General features: G+C 45.2%; 1 protein-coding gene across 1 annotated transcript in view; it reads left to right on the forward strand.

Annotated features, from left to right (window-relative positions):
- Nucleotides 1-16,134, forward strand: part of LOC144158800 (chitin deacetylase 7-like) — an 84,491-nt gene extending 68,357 nt beyond the window's left edge. The window contains exons 6-8 of the mRNA XM_077689943.1: nucleotides 2,239-2,424; nucleotides 7,021-7,266; nucleotides 14,797-16,134. Coding sequence (XP_077546069.1) covers nucleotides 2,239-2,424; nucleotides 7,021-7,266; nucleotides 14,797-15,160 — 796 coding nt within the window. The 3' untranslated portion in view covers nucleotides 15,161-16,134. The remainder of the gene's footprint in view (nucleotides 1-2,238; nucleotides 2,425-7,020; nucleotides 7,267-14,796) is intronic.
- The last annotated feature ends 4,516 nt before the right edge of the window (nucleotides 16,135-20,650 follow it).

Below are 20,650 nucleotides of genomic sequence, written 5' to 3' on the forward strand. Positions count from 1 at the left end.
TAGTATTAGTCCTAATAGCGAAGACAGAGTGGTTGCTTAGATTACTATGCTAAACTGGGTCTTAGATATAACATCGATAAAGTTTCATAACAACGGCGGCGCGAACAAGATTCTTCAGAATTCTTGCATTTATACCTTCAAAAAAGGCACAGAAGAATTTCCCCTCACCTACTCTGCATGTCGCATTCAAGGAAGGTTCTTAATTTAAAGCCACTTTTTGCACCCAGAATTCGCTTTTGGGGAACCAAAAGTACCGAGCCTGCGGCATTATTTATTCAATGTGCACTGGGTCATACTAGAGTAGCAGCTTTACGTCGCGAGGTTCAATTGGAGGTTCTTTCTCCTAGGAAGACGTGCATTTATTCCTCGTGGAGCTTTTATTTAGCATTCGGTTCGAAGTCGATGCCGATTGATCCGTCATGTAGAGGTGGCCAGTTAGTATCCAACCATTTTTTTTTCATAAACTCCCTGAGCTTGTTCATCACAATGTTTTCAGTTTCAATGATTGGTATACATTCTCGAAAAATGTTGGCGAATACATAATCCAATGAGAAAAATTACGGTGGTTGGACATACTGGTATTCACATAAAAAAATTCTAAAGGCGCAAAACCATTTCTGGGTACAGTCGCCCAACTTTATATAGGACACGTGAATACGTATATGTGCTTACCAATAATACACTCCTCAGTTGCCAACAAAGAGTTGTGTCTATCAGATTTCTGGCAGCGCCGAAATTACTGTTTTTATTGAAGCTGATTTAGTGGTCGGGAATGTAGCTATGTTGTTGCATTCTTGGTGGGTCACATATTATTCCCAGGGCGCCTTTCTGTGTCTTTTGCACGTAATATTCTGTTATAATGTTTGCCTATAGCAGGCCGGTGTGCCCATGTGCATGAGCACTTTTCTTCCGCGATGGCAACTACAGACAGGGACGGATTATCCATGGTTCAAAGGCTCAAATGAACCGGGCTCCCCGCGCCTAGGGGGCCCCTACGAGGGCTGAAAAAAAAATGGCAGACTTGGTGGTTTGGTTAGAAAACGTTAAGGCCTCCTGTTGATTTCCTCTGATTGAAACTGGAAATATGTATTTTGAGAATGAATGCTTCGAAAAGGCTGTTCGTTGCGTGATGCGCATAATCCTGAAGTCATCTCACAGTTCTTCAGCCTGAGGTAAAAACCTTGCACTCGTCCAAAACCATGCATCGCCTGCAGCGACTGAACTGATCCAGCTGATGGACAAAGAAAACAGCCTGACTGGGATTGGCGGGAAGGGGAAGTAGGGCGGAGGCCTACCTCGTTTTGTTTTTTTCGCTCTGTTTGAACTGGGCCCCCGGCACTGTAATCTGGCTCTGACTACCGAGCGTCTGGACCGGCCTATTTTGCATGTCCCCCCACCTTGGGCAAAAGGTAGAGACGATAAAATTTGGTTAAGTTGCGCCCTCACGCTCCGCCACCTCTTTTACTATCATCTGTATTTGCAGTACTAATGAAAGTCAAAAAGCTGGTAGAGTGTCATATTGTATGTGCAGTGACAAATCGAGGTTATCTATTCTTTCGGAAAACTGCGTTTGCCGCATAGCTTGTGCAATCAGCCAGTGAGTTAGATGGAATGGCGTAAATAATGAGGGAGATGAGGCAGACTTGTAACTCCTATAGCGAAGTTAGCCTCAGCAGCAGCGCCACTTTTCAGTAATTTCTAGCACACGAATTGTACCTGCTCGTACGAAGTCACCACTTTCTTAAGCAACACAGAAGTTTCCTTCCGAAATTTGCAGTGCTAGTGAAAGTGCAGAGCTGCAACCCTTCCTGAAAGCGACACACTAATTTTCTGCCCCCCCCCCCCCCCAACATTAATCCCGGAAGTCTCTCGCAATAGCATACGAGCGTAATTCCGGTGCCACTAAACCTTAATACTTGCGTAAGAGGAGCGAACCTCGGGCTCTTATGTTTTGTTCGCTGGTTCGCTCAAAGGTATCACTGTTCCCACCTGCCGCAATGACAGCAGTACATTACAACAGTCTTCCACCGTGACAGCCGCAGCACAGAGGCTAAGACACTTCCCCTAACCATTGCTGACAGCGGCAGATATCTCATTATCGCCTGCAGGCCCTGCCTAACTCCATTTCCAAGCGCCCGAACACGCATCCCTCACCCCAAGAATTTCCTGCCAATGGCGCCACTAGATGTGCCGCTTGCTTATAATTTGTGTAAGACCGTTTTTGTTCACTGTTTTTAGCCACCGGACGGACCCTTCTTACTGGCAGACCATCAACAGCACCCAGTGGGAACGTGAGGTGCTCGACCAGCGGACCATGCTGACGGCCTTCGCAAATGTGTCAGCCGCCGACGTCGTGGGTTTCAGGGGACCGTTTTTATTCACCGGTGGAGATCAGGGATTCAGCATGCTGCACAAGCACTTACGGTAGGTCCATTCGGCAAATAATAACGGGACAGGCGGTTATATAGGTCACGGGTTGGCTAACCTCATTAGAGCGCATTGTGTTTTCCGGGTACTGTTGCTCGTGCACAGTTCCGCACATTGATTGCTGAATAGCGACTCACTTTTATGAGTCAAGTAAAGGCTTAAAATCAGCAACCGCGGGATTGAGGTTTCCTCCACATAAAAAAAAAACATCGCTGAATTAGGGAAACTTAAAACTCCATTGTATGGGCGTCAGGGTATTTCTCAGGGTGCGAGAAATCCACGTCTGATAGCTGGAGCTGGCAGAGCGCCGACGAAAGTGTGTATATTGAGAGTTCGACAAATAGCTAAATGGGGAAGAATTCTTATATTTGAATGCCTTAGTTGACAAGACAAACATGTTTTCGCACACATTTCAAGAGCGGAGCTTACGACACTCAGTCCCTGCGGGAATCTGGGGACAACTGCTTGCACACCGCCTTGCCATGTTCTGCCTGGCTCTGACCAGCCCTGCAAGCCGTACTTAATCATGACTGTCACGCAAAATATCATTTCTTGGGACACTGCCTATGCGGAAGTTTAAATCCACGACCCTGAAATTTTTCTCCAGGAGAGTAAAAACTATTTTTTCCAGAACCATTTTACACATATCGCAATTTCAGAAACTTCTTGCCGAAACTCGGTTCAGCGATTACATCGCAAGTGAACAGAAACGGTTGGGTATATCTTCCAATGTAAATTGATTTGATAAGCATGGTCATAAATTGTCGAATGATTAGACGACAATTTCGGATAACATTGCAATGCAGAAAATACGTAAGGGCACATTAGAGGCATCGGAACATGACTGAAGCAGAAGTGGTAGTTAGCGTATCAAGCTGCGGACATTTTTCAGCCTATTTTCAAACGGGAATTTTCAAATCAGCGTTTCCAGCTTTTTTTTGCAAATGAAAAGTAAAGAAAAAACTTGGGGAGTGCTAAGAACTTTCTAGGACTGTGTACGCAAGAGCTTAGGTGACCGTCAGTTCATCTTGTGTTTACCTTTTTGTTGAACTTTGTGACTGCAACCGTCAGCACTAGAAGGGTCACCTGGACAGCTCCGTCCCAAGCACCTTCCAGTCTCTAGCCATTGTCTTTACCGGCATGCGCTTCTTAATCCTTTTTGGAAGCACTCTTTGAGCCTTCCCAGGAATGTTTTTTTCTTACCCTGATGCAGACTTCGCAACTCGCGCCATTCAACCTTTCCGAACCACCTTTTTTTTCTGAACCTCACAACGCGCCTGGAAAGCTCACCGTACATGTGCACAAACTAGCCAAATCAACTAATTTTCTCGATTAGTTGTCTTCCGACTTTTTCCGCCGCGGCGGTGAGCGACCAAGAGAGCGAGGGCGGCATTAGGCTAGAAAGTTCACGTGCCCCAGCAAAGCTCACCATCAGTGGTTGGCCCTTATCCGCATGATGCGCTACATTCTTGGCCCTATAGGGCCTTCCATTAAATATATCTGTTTCTCGCCATCAAGCACCTTATAAAGAGCAACGTAAGTTCGGTTCAATAGTTTACACTTGCCGAGAAGGCCTATTTTGTAGGGGATGTCTCTGGACGTTAACGTTTTAAATACAGGCCTATTTTGGTCTCTTCAGTTTTTGTTAAAGTGGCAGAACATGCCATTAACAGGCGTCACTGCCAGTACCTGGAAAACAATATCCTTGTAAAGCAACATGTCGGGTTCTAAACAGAGAAAACAACTAAACATGCTATACGTACTAAACATATAAGAAAACTTGATCGACAACCTCAGAAATCAACTATTACCACTAGGAATCTTTTAAATGAGCCATGAAGAGAAAACACAAGTTTGGTTCATTCAAAAGATTGCCTCGTTACAATCATACTGACAGCACTTTCAACGTAACCTTCGCCTAAATAGGCTACATACTTAGGGAAAAAGGGAATGGCCTAGCGATCCAGAAGCTCATTTCCCGCCACAGAACTTATGATGTCACACCAGACAGCTCTGCGATTCGCGGAGGGCGGCAAAAGCGAACGCCAATTAGGCAGAGCTTACAAGCTTGTCGAACGAGCTATTTGCGCTTACATTTAGGGCACATTCTTTTGAAAGCCCTAAGAATGGGGGGAGAAATAGTGGAAGTTAAGAAAGCACACGTAAACATACAAGTAGCGATGCGCATGCTGCTGTTGGTACTGCGCGCACTCTCTATGACTGGTTTAGCTGCACAGGGCTGCGGGGCTTTGTGGTTGTTTTAGACGACACTGACCGATTGACGCCAGCGACGATGTCGTACGTGACCGCATTTGTGAAGCGAACACCATGTTTTACGAAACGTTTCCATGAACAAAACAAGCCCGGTAAAAATACGTTCACTAACAAACCAAAGGCAGAAAACGGCTTGCCGCGGCGTGGTGGCGCCATATAGGTTCACTAACGGTAAACACGGCCTGTGATGTCATTGCAGACCACGCACAATTTAGCGGGGAAATCAAAATTTTAACTTATCAGTGAATAAAGCATCGTTTGCATTCGAACAAGCACTGGGGGCATTAAAAAACACGAAATCTTTCGAATAACACAAACTTGTGTTTTGTCTTCATGGATCCTTTAAGACAAAAAATCCGTCCATTCTGTAAAACATGACATATTGCTTCATAAATTACACCACCCGAAATCTTTTTACAGACACTGCTTGCTCAGGATACAAACAAATCACAGAAGCAAATAAACGTTTACATACCATGACAAAGTGAAGCCGTTGAAGCATAATTTGAAAAAAAAAATACCCGAGGAAATACACCGTTAACAACTTTCAGTGTCCAGAACTCTAATGTTCTAAAGCTCCACTTATGATTTTCAGATGTCAGCGCTTGAAATACCGCACAGTCTAAATTCATGCCTCGGAATTCTCTCTTTAGCTGTGGAAGACGCATAAAATTATAATTATTAAAATATTTACAGGAAATGCTAGATTAGAAAGACGAACCAGTGGGACGACACGGATCCTCTCGAAATGCTTACTGGATCTAACTTGTACCATTTCTGTTATTTTTAATGCAGGCGGTGTTTGCCGTTATACTTTGACTTTTGCTTTCACGCTTTAAATCCTATTATGTGCAGAGAATTGTTCCATTTTAATCACTTTTCATACTTTTTATTTTTCTCTTTATTGCTTTTAAATGGACGATTGGCCTCATTTGGTTGTTGGAACACCTTTTGCCTTCCTTTCCTCAGGTCTGCCATTTCATCTAAAACTGTAAATAAAAAAAATGCGCGCATGTCTGCTGGATTCGTCACAAATGCTGTCTAATTACCATAGTGGCCTCCAGCACCTGCTTAGTAAATCAATCCAAAATTGCCGCAGCTATACACTCCACGCTAAGGCCCTTCTCCACGCGCTTTCCACACAAAATATACTAAACATGTTGTTACTGTTGAACTTTTAATGCGTAGCATTCATTTCCCCGAACCACCACAGCCACGACCGTGTAACGACCTGAATTTCCACAAGAATGCAGATATCAAGGAAGTTGCACCTGTAATTGCCATAATTGCCCAAATTGGGATAACTGGGCGCACGAAATTTTGAAACACTAAAAAATCAGAAAAATATAAAAAATTGTAAAAAAATGGCGAAACGTGTAGCCCTGTATTTCCTAAATATTGTGGATATATGTAATCATTATAATAGCGTAGATGGAGATAATTGGCCGAACAAAATTTTGAAAAATTAAAAAAAAAGAAAGATGTAACATATTCACGAAGAATGGCGAACCGTGTAACGCCCTGCATTTCCACAATAATGTAGATTTTAACGAAAGTTTCACAAAATGTAAACGTTATAATAAGGCAAATCAGATAATTGGTCGGACGAAATTATAAAAATTAAAAAAAATAAGAAAGATTTTTTGAATGCCGCCAGGAGCCATAGTTTAGCTAGAGTCCGGGGCAAAGCGTATTTTTTTATTTGCTATTGCAAAAATTGAGGGGCCATGTATTTTTAATTTGGAGAACACGGCAAATATCACTACTATAGACGTTTTACCCCTGATATGCTTAATGAGGATTTTTTCTGCACAATTTTGACTAGTACGACCATTTACACCAGACTTAAAAATTTAGAAATAATGGGCCTATATAAACGTTTTGTTCAACAACACCTTTATTTTATCCGGGCGGCCGAATCAAGGAACATGACACACAGACGAACATTTTGCGTTTAAATAGCCCAATGATCACTATCTTCTTTAAAATATGAACCAAACTGACGTTTTCCTGAATAGCTCGATAGGCCCCCTTGTAACAGCATATAGTGTCGTACTCCAAACATGTTTATGTTTGCTTTACTACTGTACAATAACCCATTACTATGAAGATGGTTTTTAAGGGTTGCACAAGAAGTGGTCTGGATGTATAAAGAGCCTGTCGATTTTTATTGTTCTTACTTTCCTATGGGACCAAGGTGTGTATATCAAGCGTTAAAGGCGACCAGATAGGCTTTCTCGTTGAGTATACACTTTTAGGCACTTGGAAAATTGTACAACACGCGCTTTTTGATGACAACCTTTATATATTCTGATGCAGGTACGACAGCACGCTTCCACACCACCGTGGCCGAGGGGAACGCCCATTCTACCCGTACACGATGAACTTCGGCTTCCGGAGAAGCTGCAACGTGCTGCCCTGTCCCCAAGGCTCCTATCCGGGACTCTGGGTGCTGCCCATGAACGTGTTCTTTGCGAAGTCATCAAATGAAGACCACCCTTGCGTGATGGCAGACACTTGCGCGCCGCCTCCTGACACCGCCAACGACACCTTCGAATACCTCAAGTACGCATCAATCATAGCGTGGGAAAAACGGGCTACGTTATATTTTTTGTTGCAATCTTGACAATGTATAAATTTTTAACGACTTCTGTGCAACTTAGCAGTCGAGCCATCTTCCAGTGGTGTGTATAGATTAAAAATTATGCGTACAGTAATTATACTCTAAACGTTGGAACCGCTTCGCCAGTTTGCTGTAACCAGTGGCAGAAGTAGGAATCGACCTGAGTACAGAGAACTTCGTACCTGATAACTGATGGCGGTCTTTTCCACGGATTGGGGAGTTAGTGTGGTTCGCGGAAGGGGCAGAAAAGAACACGCGGCATGCTGGACCAGCCATAACCTTCCACCCAATGAACGTGTTGTGGTCTTTCTGCCTGTATGGGATAGTGCGATAAATTTGCAAACGCAGCAGTTAGGCGCGGACAACTGCAAGTGAGAAGGTGCTCATCCTGGATGATCAATGTGCCCTCTTGGGGATTTGCAACCAACTCAGCAGTGTTCTTGAGATCGTCAAACTTGTAAGTAGCTTAAGGAAGTGCTGCGTAATATTACCACTGCTGGTACTCAAGCGGCTTACAATCTTCTCTAGTATGCCTTTGGCCTTAAGGCAGGACTTCCTTAAAGGAGTACTGACACGAAATTTCAAAGCTGAGATAACTATGTTAAACGCTTCCTTTTTATCAGTAGATATCTCCCAGCAGTTTCAACAGCAACCGTTCAGCGAAACGTATTTAAAATCCATTTTAATCTTCGCTCGCACGAGAAAGCCCAGAGCGGGCCGACGTGACATCATCTGCTACTTGCCTCAAACTGCCAACGTCGGGGCTCCCGTGACGAAGCCGACGCGCTGGCTGTGGTTGGCGCGCGCTGCTCAGGCGTGTGTACACGTCATAGTTTTGGGACTGACGTCATGCTGCCCGGGCCTGTGGGGACGGCGATGACCTCGGCCGGTCTGGGCGCGCGCGTGCGCTCGCTCGCTCGCGCTTCCAGAGAGGCAGCGATACGGCAAGAATGGTGACGCCATGTGATACATCCTGCCATGGCGGCCGCTAGGCGTTTTTTTGTCGAAACCGAAACTGGCACGGAAAAACCACGCCGTAAATGAATGTTTACGCTGCGCTCGACCGTCTAATCTGTCATTCTATGATTAGTGGGCTGGTAGGCACGCATAGCAGCGAAAAAAACGTAACATGAAAATTTCGTATCAGTACTCCTTTAACGTATTTGTGTACATTCAACACCATAATGTACACAAAAATTATTACTGCCGCCGTCATGGTCAACGCCATCATTGCCATCGTCATCATCATCGTCAACCTAATAACTTTGTTTGTGGGCACGCTAGAACAAAATCTGAAGTGCGCATAAAAACAAAAACAAACCCAGGACTATGTGCTGCTAATACTCTGCGCTCTCTGAGCTCATTCGTTGTTCTGGAACGTTCCTGTTTAATCCATACATCGTATTATTAACGCGAAGCTTCACTGTCCTCACTGATGTCGTTGTACGCCTATACACCGTGCAGGAAAGCCAACTTTCTGTGACGATGAAGATGGATGGCCGTAGTTGAAGTGACAGAAAAAAAAACGCTTCCCGCGGCCGGAATCTAACCTGGGTCCCTCGCGTTACGAAGTCGGCGTCTATCCGACCTCTCTACTTCAACATGGTTGAAGCCAACGCCAAGCAGCATGTGCTGATTCGCGCAGTACACCCCAAACCCAAACGTTAGGCCTACGGTGCTCCCAGCCGACAGTTGCTGTGGGTATTCTAGAAAAGTGTTGCGGACCTACAGAATAGAGAGAGAGAGAGAGAGAGAGAGAGAGAGAGAGAGAGAGAGAGAGAGAGAGAGAGAGAGAGAGAATCACATTTTACGTAGCCCTTAGTAAAGGTTAGCGCACAAAGGTACCAGACGGTGTGGAACCTTCTTCTGAGACCCTATGTGTGTCCAGCAGCTCCTGGCCCCTTGGGAGGAGCTTCTGGACACATATGGTACCTTCAGAGCAGTTCATACTTGCAGTGCGGGGTTGGCCAACCAAAGAATTCATCACGATGAAGCTTCGCTTTCAACCATAGTCGTCGTTAACCCGAGGGGTGCAAGATATGCTGGCCGCCATCTACAGAGGGCAACAAACTTGTCTAATCACAGGTTTCCTACTTATAGACTTATCTTGCATCGGCAGGAAACCATTTGAAGAAAACTATTGTGTCATTCTGAAGTCTTAACCATATATTTTGACCTCAACGTTTTTTGTGAAAAGTTTGAGTCGCAGTTTTGAAAGGTGACTAATTGAAGTTGAACTCTGTGTTATAGACAAGGGCGTTGAGCACTGTCTTTTAGTTTCTTCTTCAGGCAGCCGTGTTGTCTATAAGTAGTCACCATCCTGTTGGAAGTTCTCTGCGCTACATGCCCAGCCCATGGCCGCCTAGGGTGTGAGTTATATGTCTTCCAAACTATTGTGCTCGTCAACAGTGGTTAGGCGCGATTTCTGTCATCATTTTCAGCTCATCTGGATGGATTCACCCACGTTTTTAGAGGTATACCCTTACTCAGTACGAGAAGTATATGCAAGGATTATTTACCATTTTTTTTTCAAAACAGGTATATGCAATGGCCAAATATTTAGGATGGCTTGCAAAGAACCCCATCTTATAAATAAAGAACCCCATATAATGAACCCCATCTTCCAGGAAAGTTATCTTCATCCATGTTTTCAGGCAGTTCATTGTATAGACTGCAGGTGACATACTATGCATTTGAAGCAATCCCAATTTCTTCGTAATTATCTCAAACTTGTTACGTAGCTTCATTTCACAGCTTCTATAGAATGCTTTGTAGAAGTTTCATCCACACTTTTTACAATACCACATTATACGTTCGAGCGTATCGTTGACATTCCTAACCAAGCTTTCGGAATAGCAGTACAGGCAGGCGTTTATATATTTTGGAGAGGTGGCATGTTCATGTATGGTTCGTTTTGTGGCAACGTATTTTTGGCTGTTCTTATGAAAGGAAATCTTGCGCGTGCCATGCAAACAATGAAGGAAGCTCAAACTAACGAGTAAGAGTTGGACGTAACACTAAGCGAACAGTAAGCGGAGCTGGAAGCAACAGTAGCGTGTTTCCTCTTTTTCGGCTCACGGCGTAATTAAGCGTTGCCGCTGTACGAGCGACCACAACTGGATGCTCGTTCTGCCTTATCACACACGGCTCTGCGCGCACGTCGCCTTCCTTCGTCGCGCGAATTTATCGCTGCGCCGGCGGCGTCCTCGCCTTCCTCCACTAGGTGGCGGCACGGGTTCCGCGTGCTTATTCGTGCCCTCCTCATCTATTTCTCCCCGCGATCGGGCGCTGCTCCAATTCGGGCGCTTGCGGAAGGTGGTGTGGTTTAGAGCAATGGGAGACCGCGCTGCTCAGCTCCGATCCCGAAGTGCAAGTCGAACTCGTCCGGATGGCTGAAGACGCCGCCGGGGTCCGACTCCGGGCTGTCGCCTAAAAGGGGGAAGAAGACCGAGGAGGATTTCCAACCTCTTCCTTTTTCCACCGGGCACAAAATAAAGTTCATCTCTCTCTCTCTTACCTCTAGCTCCCCAATTCAAAACTTGTCACCCCCCCCCCCCCCCCCGAGAAGACTGCCCGAGGTAGCGTACTGTAGCTTTCGCTACAAAAAGTTGCCATTCTGTTGCACGTCACGGACTCCGATGCTGCCCGTTATATCTCGGTGGAACGAGCAGGGTTTCTGTGCACGAGCTCGTTTATTGAAGTCAAGTATCTCCGGCATCAAAGGCTCTTCAGTAATATGTAGCTGCTACATAACAACACATATAACACTCTGCACATTTGTGTACTGTGTAATTCATGGCGTAGATGCTAATAATTGTTGAATGGCGTTTACTAAATCCAGGCTGCTCGCGTGTTGGGTGAAAACGTCGGTTGCCGCTATGCAGTTACCATTACCTAGGGGCCCAACGTCTCTACAACATAATAGTCTAAAGACCACTAGGCATTCATGCGCTTCCCCTTTATCAGATAGAGTCCCTGAGCTATGCACTTTTATCGAGCGCAGGTTCGCCTGGCATTCCAGCAGAAATCGGTTGAGTTTCTAACCTACTTTTTTTGCAGGAAGTATTCTGAACAATTTGGTGTCGATACCATCGTTGTCTTGCCTATATATAATTGCACAGTTTGCCATTTCTGGCTTTCGTAGGTGTGCAAGGAACGCCGGTCACTGAACTTGTTAACTAATCATTTAGTCCTACTCGCCAAGGTATAGGTTGCCCTTTCTTGAAAATGTTGAAGTTGAAAGCGTGACGAGGTATAGGTTCCAGCCGCGGCCTGTACCATTCCGGGGATTCTGAGCTCCCTTTTTTTTGTACATATACCAAATTGGCGCCCCCTTCAGCAGCTTTACAGCTGCTGAAGAGAGGAACGTGGGTTTGGTCGTAGGCTCATGCGAAGGCTCCTGCAGAATAGTGCGCTATGGTGGCCGGATCCTGCACTAATGCGAGAGAGCTGTTGGTACTAGAATGAGTCATTCTGGTATTGTTGTTTGCACGTAGCGTAGCCTCATTTGTACTCAAGAAATCCTTTTGGAATGAAGCACTGAGAATGTTTGCGTGTGCTATCAACGTTTGGTGTCCCTTAGGGGTCTCTCAGGTAGTACTCGATAAAAATGACGTCGTATTGTCTCTTAGAAACATGAACCTTGCTGCGAGCAAGGCGATCACATTAGTGGAAATACCCGTGGGACCAATGCGCTCCCTTATTCACCCAATGCACAATTTGTATTGGTATATAGAAAATAAATATCGGCTTGCGTAGCGGTTGCAACAGGTACAACGCAAGCAACAACCGTGACGAGGGTCTCCGTAAGGGCGGGTATGGGGGAGTGGACTCGATAATTTGCGGTTGTCTAAAAGAAGAGGCTCGATCATCCGCGATATAGGCATGATTAGAAAAATCATGGCTGTAATACACCAGCCCCATGAAAAAAACCAGTTGTACTAGTTCAAAGCACAAGGCTCAGTACGACTGAGCCATTTTGTAATAGCGTACGAACCGTCTGCCTTGGCTAATGGTTATGTCATTCCAAATTCTTCCTGTATCTCTCACTTCCATGCTACAATCATTACAGATTGCATGTTCCCGTAAGAATGACTAAATGATTTCCGTCTCATACTTTTTTTAGGATATTCATTGAATTGCACGTGATGGTGCCTACCAGTGAAATTTGAGTTCCACGCACACAGTACGATAACTTTGCCACGGCAAAGCAAAGAATGACCTTAAATATATACCCGAAATGGCGCTCTTTGCCCTCGTCGGCCTTGCGCCACAAAACCCTAAATCATCACACCCGAAAACCTGAACTGTGATTTTGTGTGAAGAACCATCATTATTCTTGTTGTAGTTGTCATATAGTGCAGAAAATGGCCGTCACTGTGAATACGAAAGCAAAACACGTATTACTTCGTATCGGAATTGAAGCCGGGTATCCGCAGTAGGGCCACAAGGCCCAACTGTGGATCCTCAGAGTTCAACCTCTAAAAATTGTCGGCCGTGGAGGAAAACTTAGAAAGTGCGTCCCGCGTCACAAGTGAACATTGCGGCAGTGACGTGAACAGGTGCAGGCCAGCCACGCAGAACTCTGTTTTTCTGGTGTACCCAGACCACCAATTTGCGTCGAAATGCAAAGAAGTTAAATCCAACAGGCCCAAACCCAGTAAAGGAATCACTGATAAGCATTGCCAGGCTTTCGCTTTTAAACTACGTATGTAGATTTAGGTAGACCAAGTGACTTTTGCATTGAATAGGATAAGTTAAGTAAATAGGGAGCTGTTACCTAAAATACAAGCCGCTTCATTAACGATTCAATTGGAAAAGCCAACCCGGACCTCTCTGAAAAGGCTATCCATTTTAAACCTCGAAAAAACGCACTTTGGATTCCTGAAGAACAGATTCATCATCATCGTCATAATCATCACAGATTGCCCTGAGTTGCCTTACTTCAAAACACTTCCGAAGCCTCTGACGGCGATGCAAGCATACCATTACAGAGATCCAGAAGCAGCGTGACTCGTGGCTAGTCAAGCATGTAACTTCTCCGGCTGCAACCCAACCTGTAACCCTTCCCAAATAAATAGGAATGTGGAAATATTGTGCAAGCTGCATTCGAAATGATAAAGTAGGCTAGAACTCAAATACCTGCAGAAATTCGCAGAATTGTCTACTGACGCGTAGCATGCCTACGCTGCATGCCTACACTGTGAGTTCTCTTCGGTCAAATGTTTAGGTTTTTCAAAATTTAGTCCGAACAATTATCTCCAATTACGCGAATATAACGATTGAACGGGCTACATCTACCAAATCCGCACTTTTGTGGAAATTGAGGGCGCTGCACCATTCGTAATATTCGCAATTTTTTTATTTTTACTATTTTTGGTTTTTCAGAAATCGGTCCTACCAAGTATCCTTAATTATATAAGCAGAACAATTAAAGGTGTCAGATCTGCCAAATGTGCATTATTGTGGAAATGCACGGTTCGTCCTTTTCGCATTTTTTTCTACTTTTCTTATTTTTGGTTTTTCAATAGTCTGTCCGATCAATTATCTGCAATTACGTTATTAGAACGATTAAAAATACTGCATCGGCCATATGTTTTTTTTTTGCGGGATTTCAGGAAGTCACACTCTTACCCATTTTTGATATTTTGTCTACTTTTTGAATTTTCTGATTTCAAAATTTTGTGGGAACCAGGATCCACTTACGTTATAATAACGATTAAAGGTGTTCCTTCAGCGAAATCTTCATTTTTGTGGAAATGCGCGGCGTTACACTGCTCGTTATTGCGGCTATATTTTTCCATGTTTCTTATTTTTTGGTTTTTCAGAATTCTCTCAGACAGGTTATCGCCATTTACGCTATTATAACGATAATGGGGTTATTTCAGCCTAATAATCTTTTTGTGGATATGCAGGGCCGTTTACGGTTCGCAAATTTCGCTATATGTCTTTTTTTTTTCTTTTTTTCTGGTTTTAGAAAATTCTGTCCCACCAGTTATCTCGAATTACGCTATTCTCACGAATAAAGGTGGGACTTCCGACAAATCTACATGTGTGTGAAAATGCAGGGAGTAACATGGTCCTGGTTGTGGCGGTACTCCGCAAAGAATCACAAGCGGTAGAATCACCGTGAAATATGGCCTTTGTTATGTCAAAAAGGAGCAGGTTATCTAGCGGCCTGCGGCAGAATCTTCATTTACCGGCGAATGCTATTCTCAAACTGACTTGTCCACATAGAGAAGAAGGTAGTAGAATTTAAACATGGGCAGGCTGCATACTAGGTTATTTAATTAAACTGCAACGCAAAGCACGATGGGTCACGCCACGGGTTCGCCGACGACATGCGCGATTTCTGCAGACGTCGCGATCGTGCGCTGATAATTTTGAGATTTGCCTATTCAAAGCTTATTCTACACACCCCAACGTAGTAATTGTAAACTTAGCTCCTGCTTTTATTGTCTACTTGCGCGCAGGTCGAACTTCGAGTACTTCTACACCACCAACCGGGCCCCTTTTCCTGTGTTTCTTCACGAAGCGTATCTGCGACACCCCGAGCGCAAGGTGGGCTACCTGCGGTTCATCGACTGGCTGCTGGAGAAGGATGACGTGTACCTGGTGACGGCCTCCGAAGTCCTCCGTTTCATGGAGGACCCGAAGCCGCTGAGTGCCTACGCTAAGCGCAGCTGTGCGGGACGGAACGTCCGTGGACCGAGCACCTGTCCCAGGCCGACTACGTGCTCGTACAAGAACACGCCACCTGGAGGAGAGCGCTACATGAGGACATGCTCCCAGTGTCCCAAAAACTACCCTTGGGTGAACAATCCCTTGGGAAATTGAATTAAAAATATCGTGGCCCAAGCGGCTTTTTGTGCTTCACCTGCACGATAAAGCTGAAACAATCGACTTTTGATAATTTGAAGCCGCATATTTCGGACTGAGGTGAATTAGTGGTGATGGGCAATTCCCACCCAGTTAACATGCAATTCACTGGACGCAATTGGTCGACAATTGGATCTAAAACCCATTATATCGGTTAATCGCAAGTTAGTAGGAATAAAAAGCGTAGAGATATGACTGCGTTTTCATAATAAAATTCACAATTTTCAAACGCCGAAACAGCACCGTGCTTTGTAGTATGTCGGCGTCATCAAAACCGAGCCAGGGAATGGTTTACAAAGCGGTGGGCCAGTTGAGGTGCGAGCAAGCTTACGCATCTGTTCTATTTTGAGGCCCTCAATGTTTTTTGTTTGACAGCGCCGTTCACTAGGCGCTCTCAAAAGAGCGCCGCGTGAGCAGTATGTGTTGTAGACGCAAGAGGCTTTTTTTAAGCGTTGTGTCAACTATAATGACAACCCCTGTCGTACGCTCGACTTGGCAACGAAGTTTGATATTTTGAACAAAATTAAGAAGTGGAACCTGTCGCCAACTGGGGGTGCTGTTATTGTGATTGGACGTTTGCTTTATTTGAGGTGTTTTGCGAGCCCCGTGGACATCGTAGTGAAGGGAGGCGACAGCGCTGGAGTGTACGCGCTAATATAGAGGTATGTAAACTAGAATTTGTAAACGCCGATTACCAACTTTGAGTATATTTAAAATTTTTTACTCATTTTAAAAAGAAACGTTGCCTGCCGTAAATATGGTCGAACCAGACTGTGGGTGTTACATGCAACCAAAAATTTATAATGGTTAGCCAATTCGCGCTCGCGGCAAATTTAGTGCATTCTCCTTTCTGCTCGACTCTGTAATGTCCTTGCACTACCGTTACGCTTGAGCGCATTTTAACATGCAATAAAAAAACGCAAGAAAACAAGTGAATGTTTCAGTTACCTTTTTGATGCTTTTGTACTTGTCCAGCTGTGAATGTTTGCAATATCCATTGGCTTATTTCTAAAATAAAAAGAAATTGACGCTGAAATCGCTTTTTCAGAGTAAAATGGCCTAAATTGCCAAAGTTGCATAGCCTAGTACGGAGAGGTAGCAATTATCTACCTTTTGAACTAAGCTAGCGAATCACTCGGAGTTCATACTTGTAGAAGGCACAAAAGAAGAATTTACAAGGACACCCAAGGCCTCTTTATGATGTAGGGTATCCGAAATCAATAGTGTTGATACGGCTGAACGTGTCCTGTTGTTATCCGCATCACTCTTTATCTTTGGCGTATTTTCTTCTTGCACTATAGCTCACGGCCTTGGCCAATGATGATGATGGTTGGATGTTAATGGCGCAAGGCCAACTGGGCCAAAGAGCGCCAAAACAATGGTTGTATATGAGATGTGAAACCATAAGCACTAAGATAAGTCAGAAAAAACACAAGTAAAATCATAAAACGACAATGAGCATGGCTGGTATATAGGGCCACGGAGTGATCACGCCTGGTATTAAATGAGGTCTAAAAATTTAACTTCTTCTAAGTATTTAAACAAACCAATGATAGAAAACATGGGATCGTCAGACAAGAAAAACGGTGGGTGTAGTGGGACGTGTAGTCGGTGTAATTTGTGGGAGTGTTCGCGTCGCGTTGTGTGAAGTGCTGCGCATTGAATGAGCATGGGAACTACGGATAGGGGTTCTGCGCATCTGCTGCACTGGGGTGTTGAAGATCCTGTGAGTACATACGAGTGCGTTGCATGGGTGTGCCCTATCTGTAGCCTAGCCAAGGCGACTTCCGTGTGTCTGTTGCGTGTGTCAGTGGTGTATGCTCCCAAGCGTGGTTTTATAACATGTAACTTGTCATCTGTCTTCACTCCAGTGTGTGTGCCATGTTCTACGCAAGTGTTGTCTTATGTGTGGCTTGAGGTCTATATATGGGCACGGTTGTTATGTCTACAGTGTTCCTGAGTGCAGGCAGCAGCAGCGGCCCTCTCGTCTGCAACTCGTTTCCAGCGATCCCAGTGTGTCCTGGATCCCAGCAGAGGAGCAGCTCATGCTTGTGTGCATACACATACATGATAGTGTTGAATACAAGATTAACTATGTGGTTTTGGGGGGCTTGTGTGATGATAGTGCGCGAAAAACACTCAGGGAATATGTATAGATGATGGAATTGGAAATTTGGTTTTCAAGCACGCGTCGTACAATCAGTAAAATTCTATACGCTTCTGGTGAAAAAATTGTTGTGTGAAGCTCATGGTTCTGGCTGCATTGAAAGTCGGGCCATGAGCAGTGCAGGACACCATAGTGGAGGTTTTAGAAGCGTCACTGTAAAATTCTGCACATGGGTATTTAAACTGCAAAGATAGAAAGTGCTGCAGTATTGCAGCTCGCGGTACCCGATTTTTGTCAAGTTTCATAAAATAAAGGTCACAAGACACAGGGCGAACTTTCCAAGGCGGTAAAATGTCTGAAAAGGATGATCTGTACACATCTAATAACGAAGCGCTGAGATCCAAGGCTCGCTCTCTCACTCTAAGTGAGAAGGGCAGATGAACGGATGGGCGATTTACAAACAGCAGAGATGTGGATGTATCGTTAAAAACAGGATAAAAAGGATGGTTATTCAGTGATGAAATTTTAAAAGCATGAAGCAAGTCCATGTACGTCTGTTGGTTGTAAAGGCACCACTTGCCCCACTCGACATACAGACTCTCGACAGGGCTAGTGCGGAAAGCACCCGATGCAAGACGAAGCCCCAAGTGAAGCGCTGGGTCAAGCATTCGCAAGGCTGTTTTAGTCGCCGACCCATGCCATGGCCTTGGCCAATCAACCTTGTATAGGCCTGCACGTAGGCTTGGCGTTACGTAGCCGCAACGCTGAGTCTTACAACACGTCAAGCAAAATTAAATTTTCGCCGAGGTGCGCGTACCGAGTGGTCATGTTAAAGTTGAAAGTTTAACGTTTGGCGTGTCGCAAGTTTTCAGTAAATGCCTCGTGATGGCGTTCCTTGCCACAGGAAAGAGGTGGATGGAATGGTGGGGGAAGAAAGTAGGGAAGACATGATTTCGCACACGGAGTAATAAACGAGATGAGAATATAGAACAGTGGGTGGGAGGGAGGAACAAAAAATATGCAAGTGCATGCAGGAAAACGGGAATTAGAACCACTAGGAAGGGAGCGAACGTAGACAGAAGTAAGTACTTGGACTAAAACAGCCATTCGATTGGTGACAACCGATGCCCGTTACAAGAAGAAAGCGTTTGTTTATAATTATCATCAGTATCAATATCCTTATCATATTTATCAAAGAATTAACGGCGTTCGCATCACCAAGTCAGGTGTACATTTGGCGAGAAGGTAATTTGGTAGTTTCGCTAATTGCTGTTTCTGTAATTACTCCGCAGAAGCTACTGACCTAAAACTCCTCTCTAACACCTCTCATACCCTAGGCCCCGAATATACTGATTGTTTTCACCACTATTCAAACCGTTCCGTCGAGCTGTGTCGTGATCGGAGGTGCGTGCTCCTCCCTCATTACGGTGTATCATGGTCCGCTTGAGACGAAGACCCAAGTTGACCCTGTTTTTTACCTCAAATACTTTTCTTCGTTCACTTTTGGGGGTGGCCATTTTGTGAGGCAATTAGCCGTTATAATGGTAGATTTTCTATTGAAAAGTCAAAACTAACAATGCTACACTCAGAGCTCAGAGACGCTCTGAATCCTAATCCAGATGGAAGGAAACATCATTTTAACAAGTCTTACTGTCTGAATGTTATCACACTCACCACGTCCTCTGGCTTCACTGGCTGCTCCTGTCACCTGCTCCATCTGCTCGTATCATTTATTAACTCATATCATGGCATGAGCACTCGACCATGACATAGGCACTCGATGGGTATGCCAATCACTGCCGTTGTTCCTATGCGGCTCGATTGCTATCAGCGTCCGACGGCGGCTAGTACCTGCGTTATTTTCTCCACACGTCTTGCAATGCATGCTGTGGCCAATACAAATCTTTTACGCAGATGATAAGGCTGTTAATGTTCCTGCTCTTTTTACAACTACCATAGCTACAATTTTCATAAACGAATTTGTTGGTAATATATACCCTAGTGTAGTGTTCATTGATATCCGGTTCCCGCTAAGGGCAGAACGGCTACCACCAGAAAGGATGTCTTCAAAGCAGTCATAAGTCGGTGGCTTTAAGGGGACTCACCTGACCACATTCGTATGGGACTTATTGATTTATGACCGGAATGCTAAAAATCAGCGTGCGACCATTCAGAAAGTTTTACAGATACATGAAAATGTCCCTAAGCGCACAGCTTGTTTCTTTAAAAATTCATCAATTTAAAAAAAAAATAAACAAGTAAAAAGAAAACACATTTGTTTTATCCAGATTTCACTAGATGGCGCTAGCTGTGTACCAACAGAGAGTTTTGTTTTTATTACGGTACAGTAGAGACGTATTTCCAAAAAAAGCAAACTAGACCGTTTGAAGCGTTTTCGTGAATCTGCAAAACTATTTGCATTGGTGCCCGATGGTTTTAGGCCCGTCGGTCTTGAAGTAGTCAGTCCATAGGAATGTTAACAGGGGCGTCCCCATTAAGTAAACGTGCTCGAGGGATAGCTGGGAGTTGGGTTCAAGTCTCAGATGGTATTCTCACCACGTTAGGGGCAGTGCGCGTGGTGCCCTAGGCGGGCACCAGCCGAGGTTGCTCCTTGCGCTTTTCCGCATCCTCTGAACGGGAGGAGTGGGCCCGACTGCGCCTGGTGGCTGACCTCCTGCTCGAGAGAGGGCTGAGGCCACCCCAGTGCGGTCATCATCACGGACACAAGGCACCAGCCCAACAATCCACTAATAGCAGCGGCTAACCGGAGCGCTCTCTTGCAGCCAAGCTGCTAACGGTGGCCCCCGGATGCTGCGACATGCCGGTCCATCGTGCCACTGTAGCATCCGGGGCGACAAGGATGCTGAAACCCTGGCCATGGTTGCCCGCGAAGAGCGCACCTCAGCCTCCCGGGTCGTCACCGACTTCAAAGAGGCACGCACTGTTCTGGCCCCCATCCGCTGGTCCGAACCCCCGGGTTGTAAATAGCCTGGCGCCCTGATCACTGCCTTTGCGCATCAGCAGCAGAACCCTCTGCTGGGAATTCAGCTCGACTGCTGTTACGGCACTGAGCACCAGAAGCAGTGGGGGGGTAAATATTCCACCACATGTCTCGACTGTCCGCAATGAGAGACGCTGGAGCACTATACTCTGCCACTATACTCTGCGCTATACTCTACCTTACCCCGCACTGCCGACACCAGACTTGATAGAGTGCTCCAGCGTCAAGTCCTCCCCAGTGTCGGCATCGAGGACCGACTTCTTAGGGGTCACGCCGCCTGCCAGTGGGAAGTGTTTGGCCAGATGTTCCTTTATCTGGGGACTACCGGCCGCACGGATCA

The sequence above is a fragment of the Haemaphysalis longicornis genome, unplaced genomic scaffold (genome assembly GCF_048455015.1).
Source record: "Haemaphysalis longicornis isolate Haplotype H1 unplaced genomic scaffold, Haemaphysalis longicornis Haplotype H1 scaffold_10, whole genome shotgun sequence".
In the NCBI taxonomy this organism is placed as follows: domain Eukaryota; kingdom Metazoa; phylum Arthropoda; class Arachnida; order Ixodida; family Ixodidae; genus Haemaphysalis; species Haemaphysalis longicornis.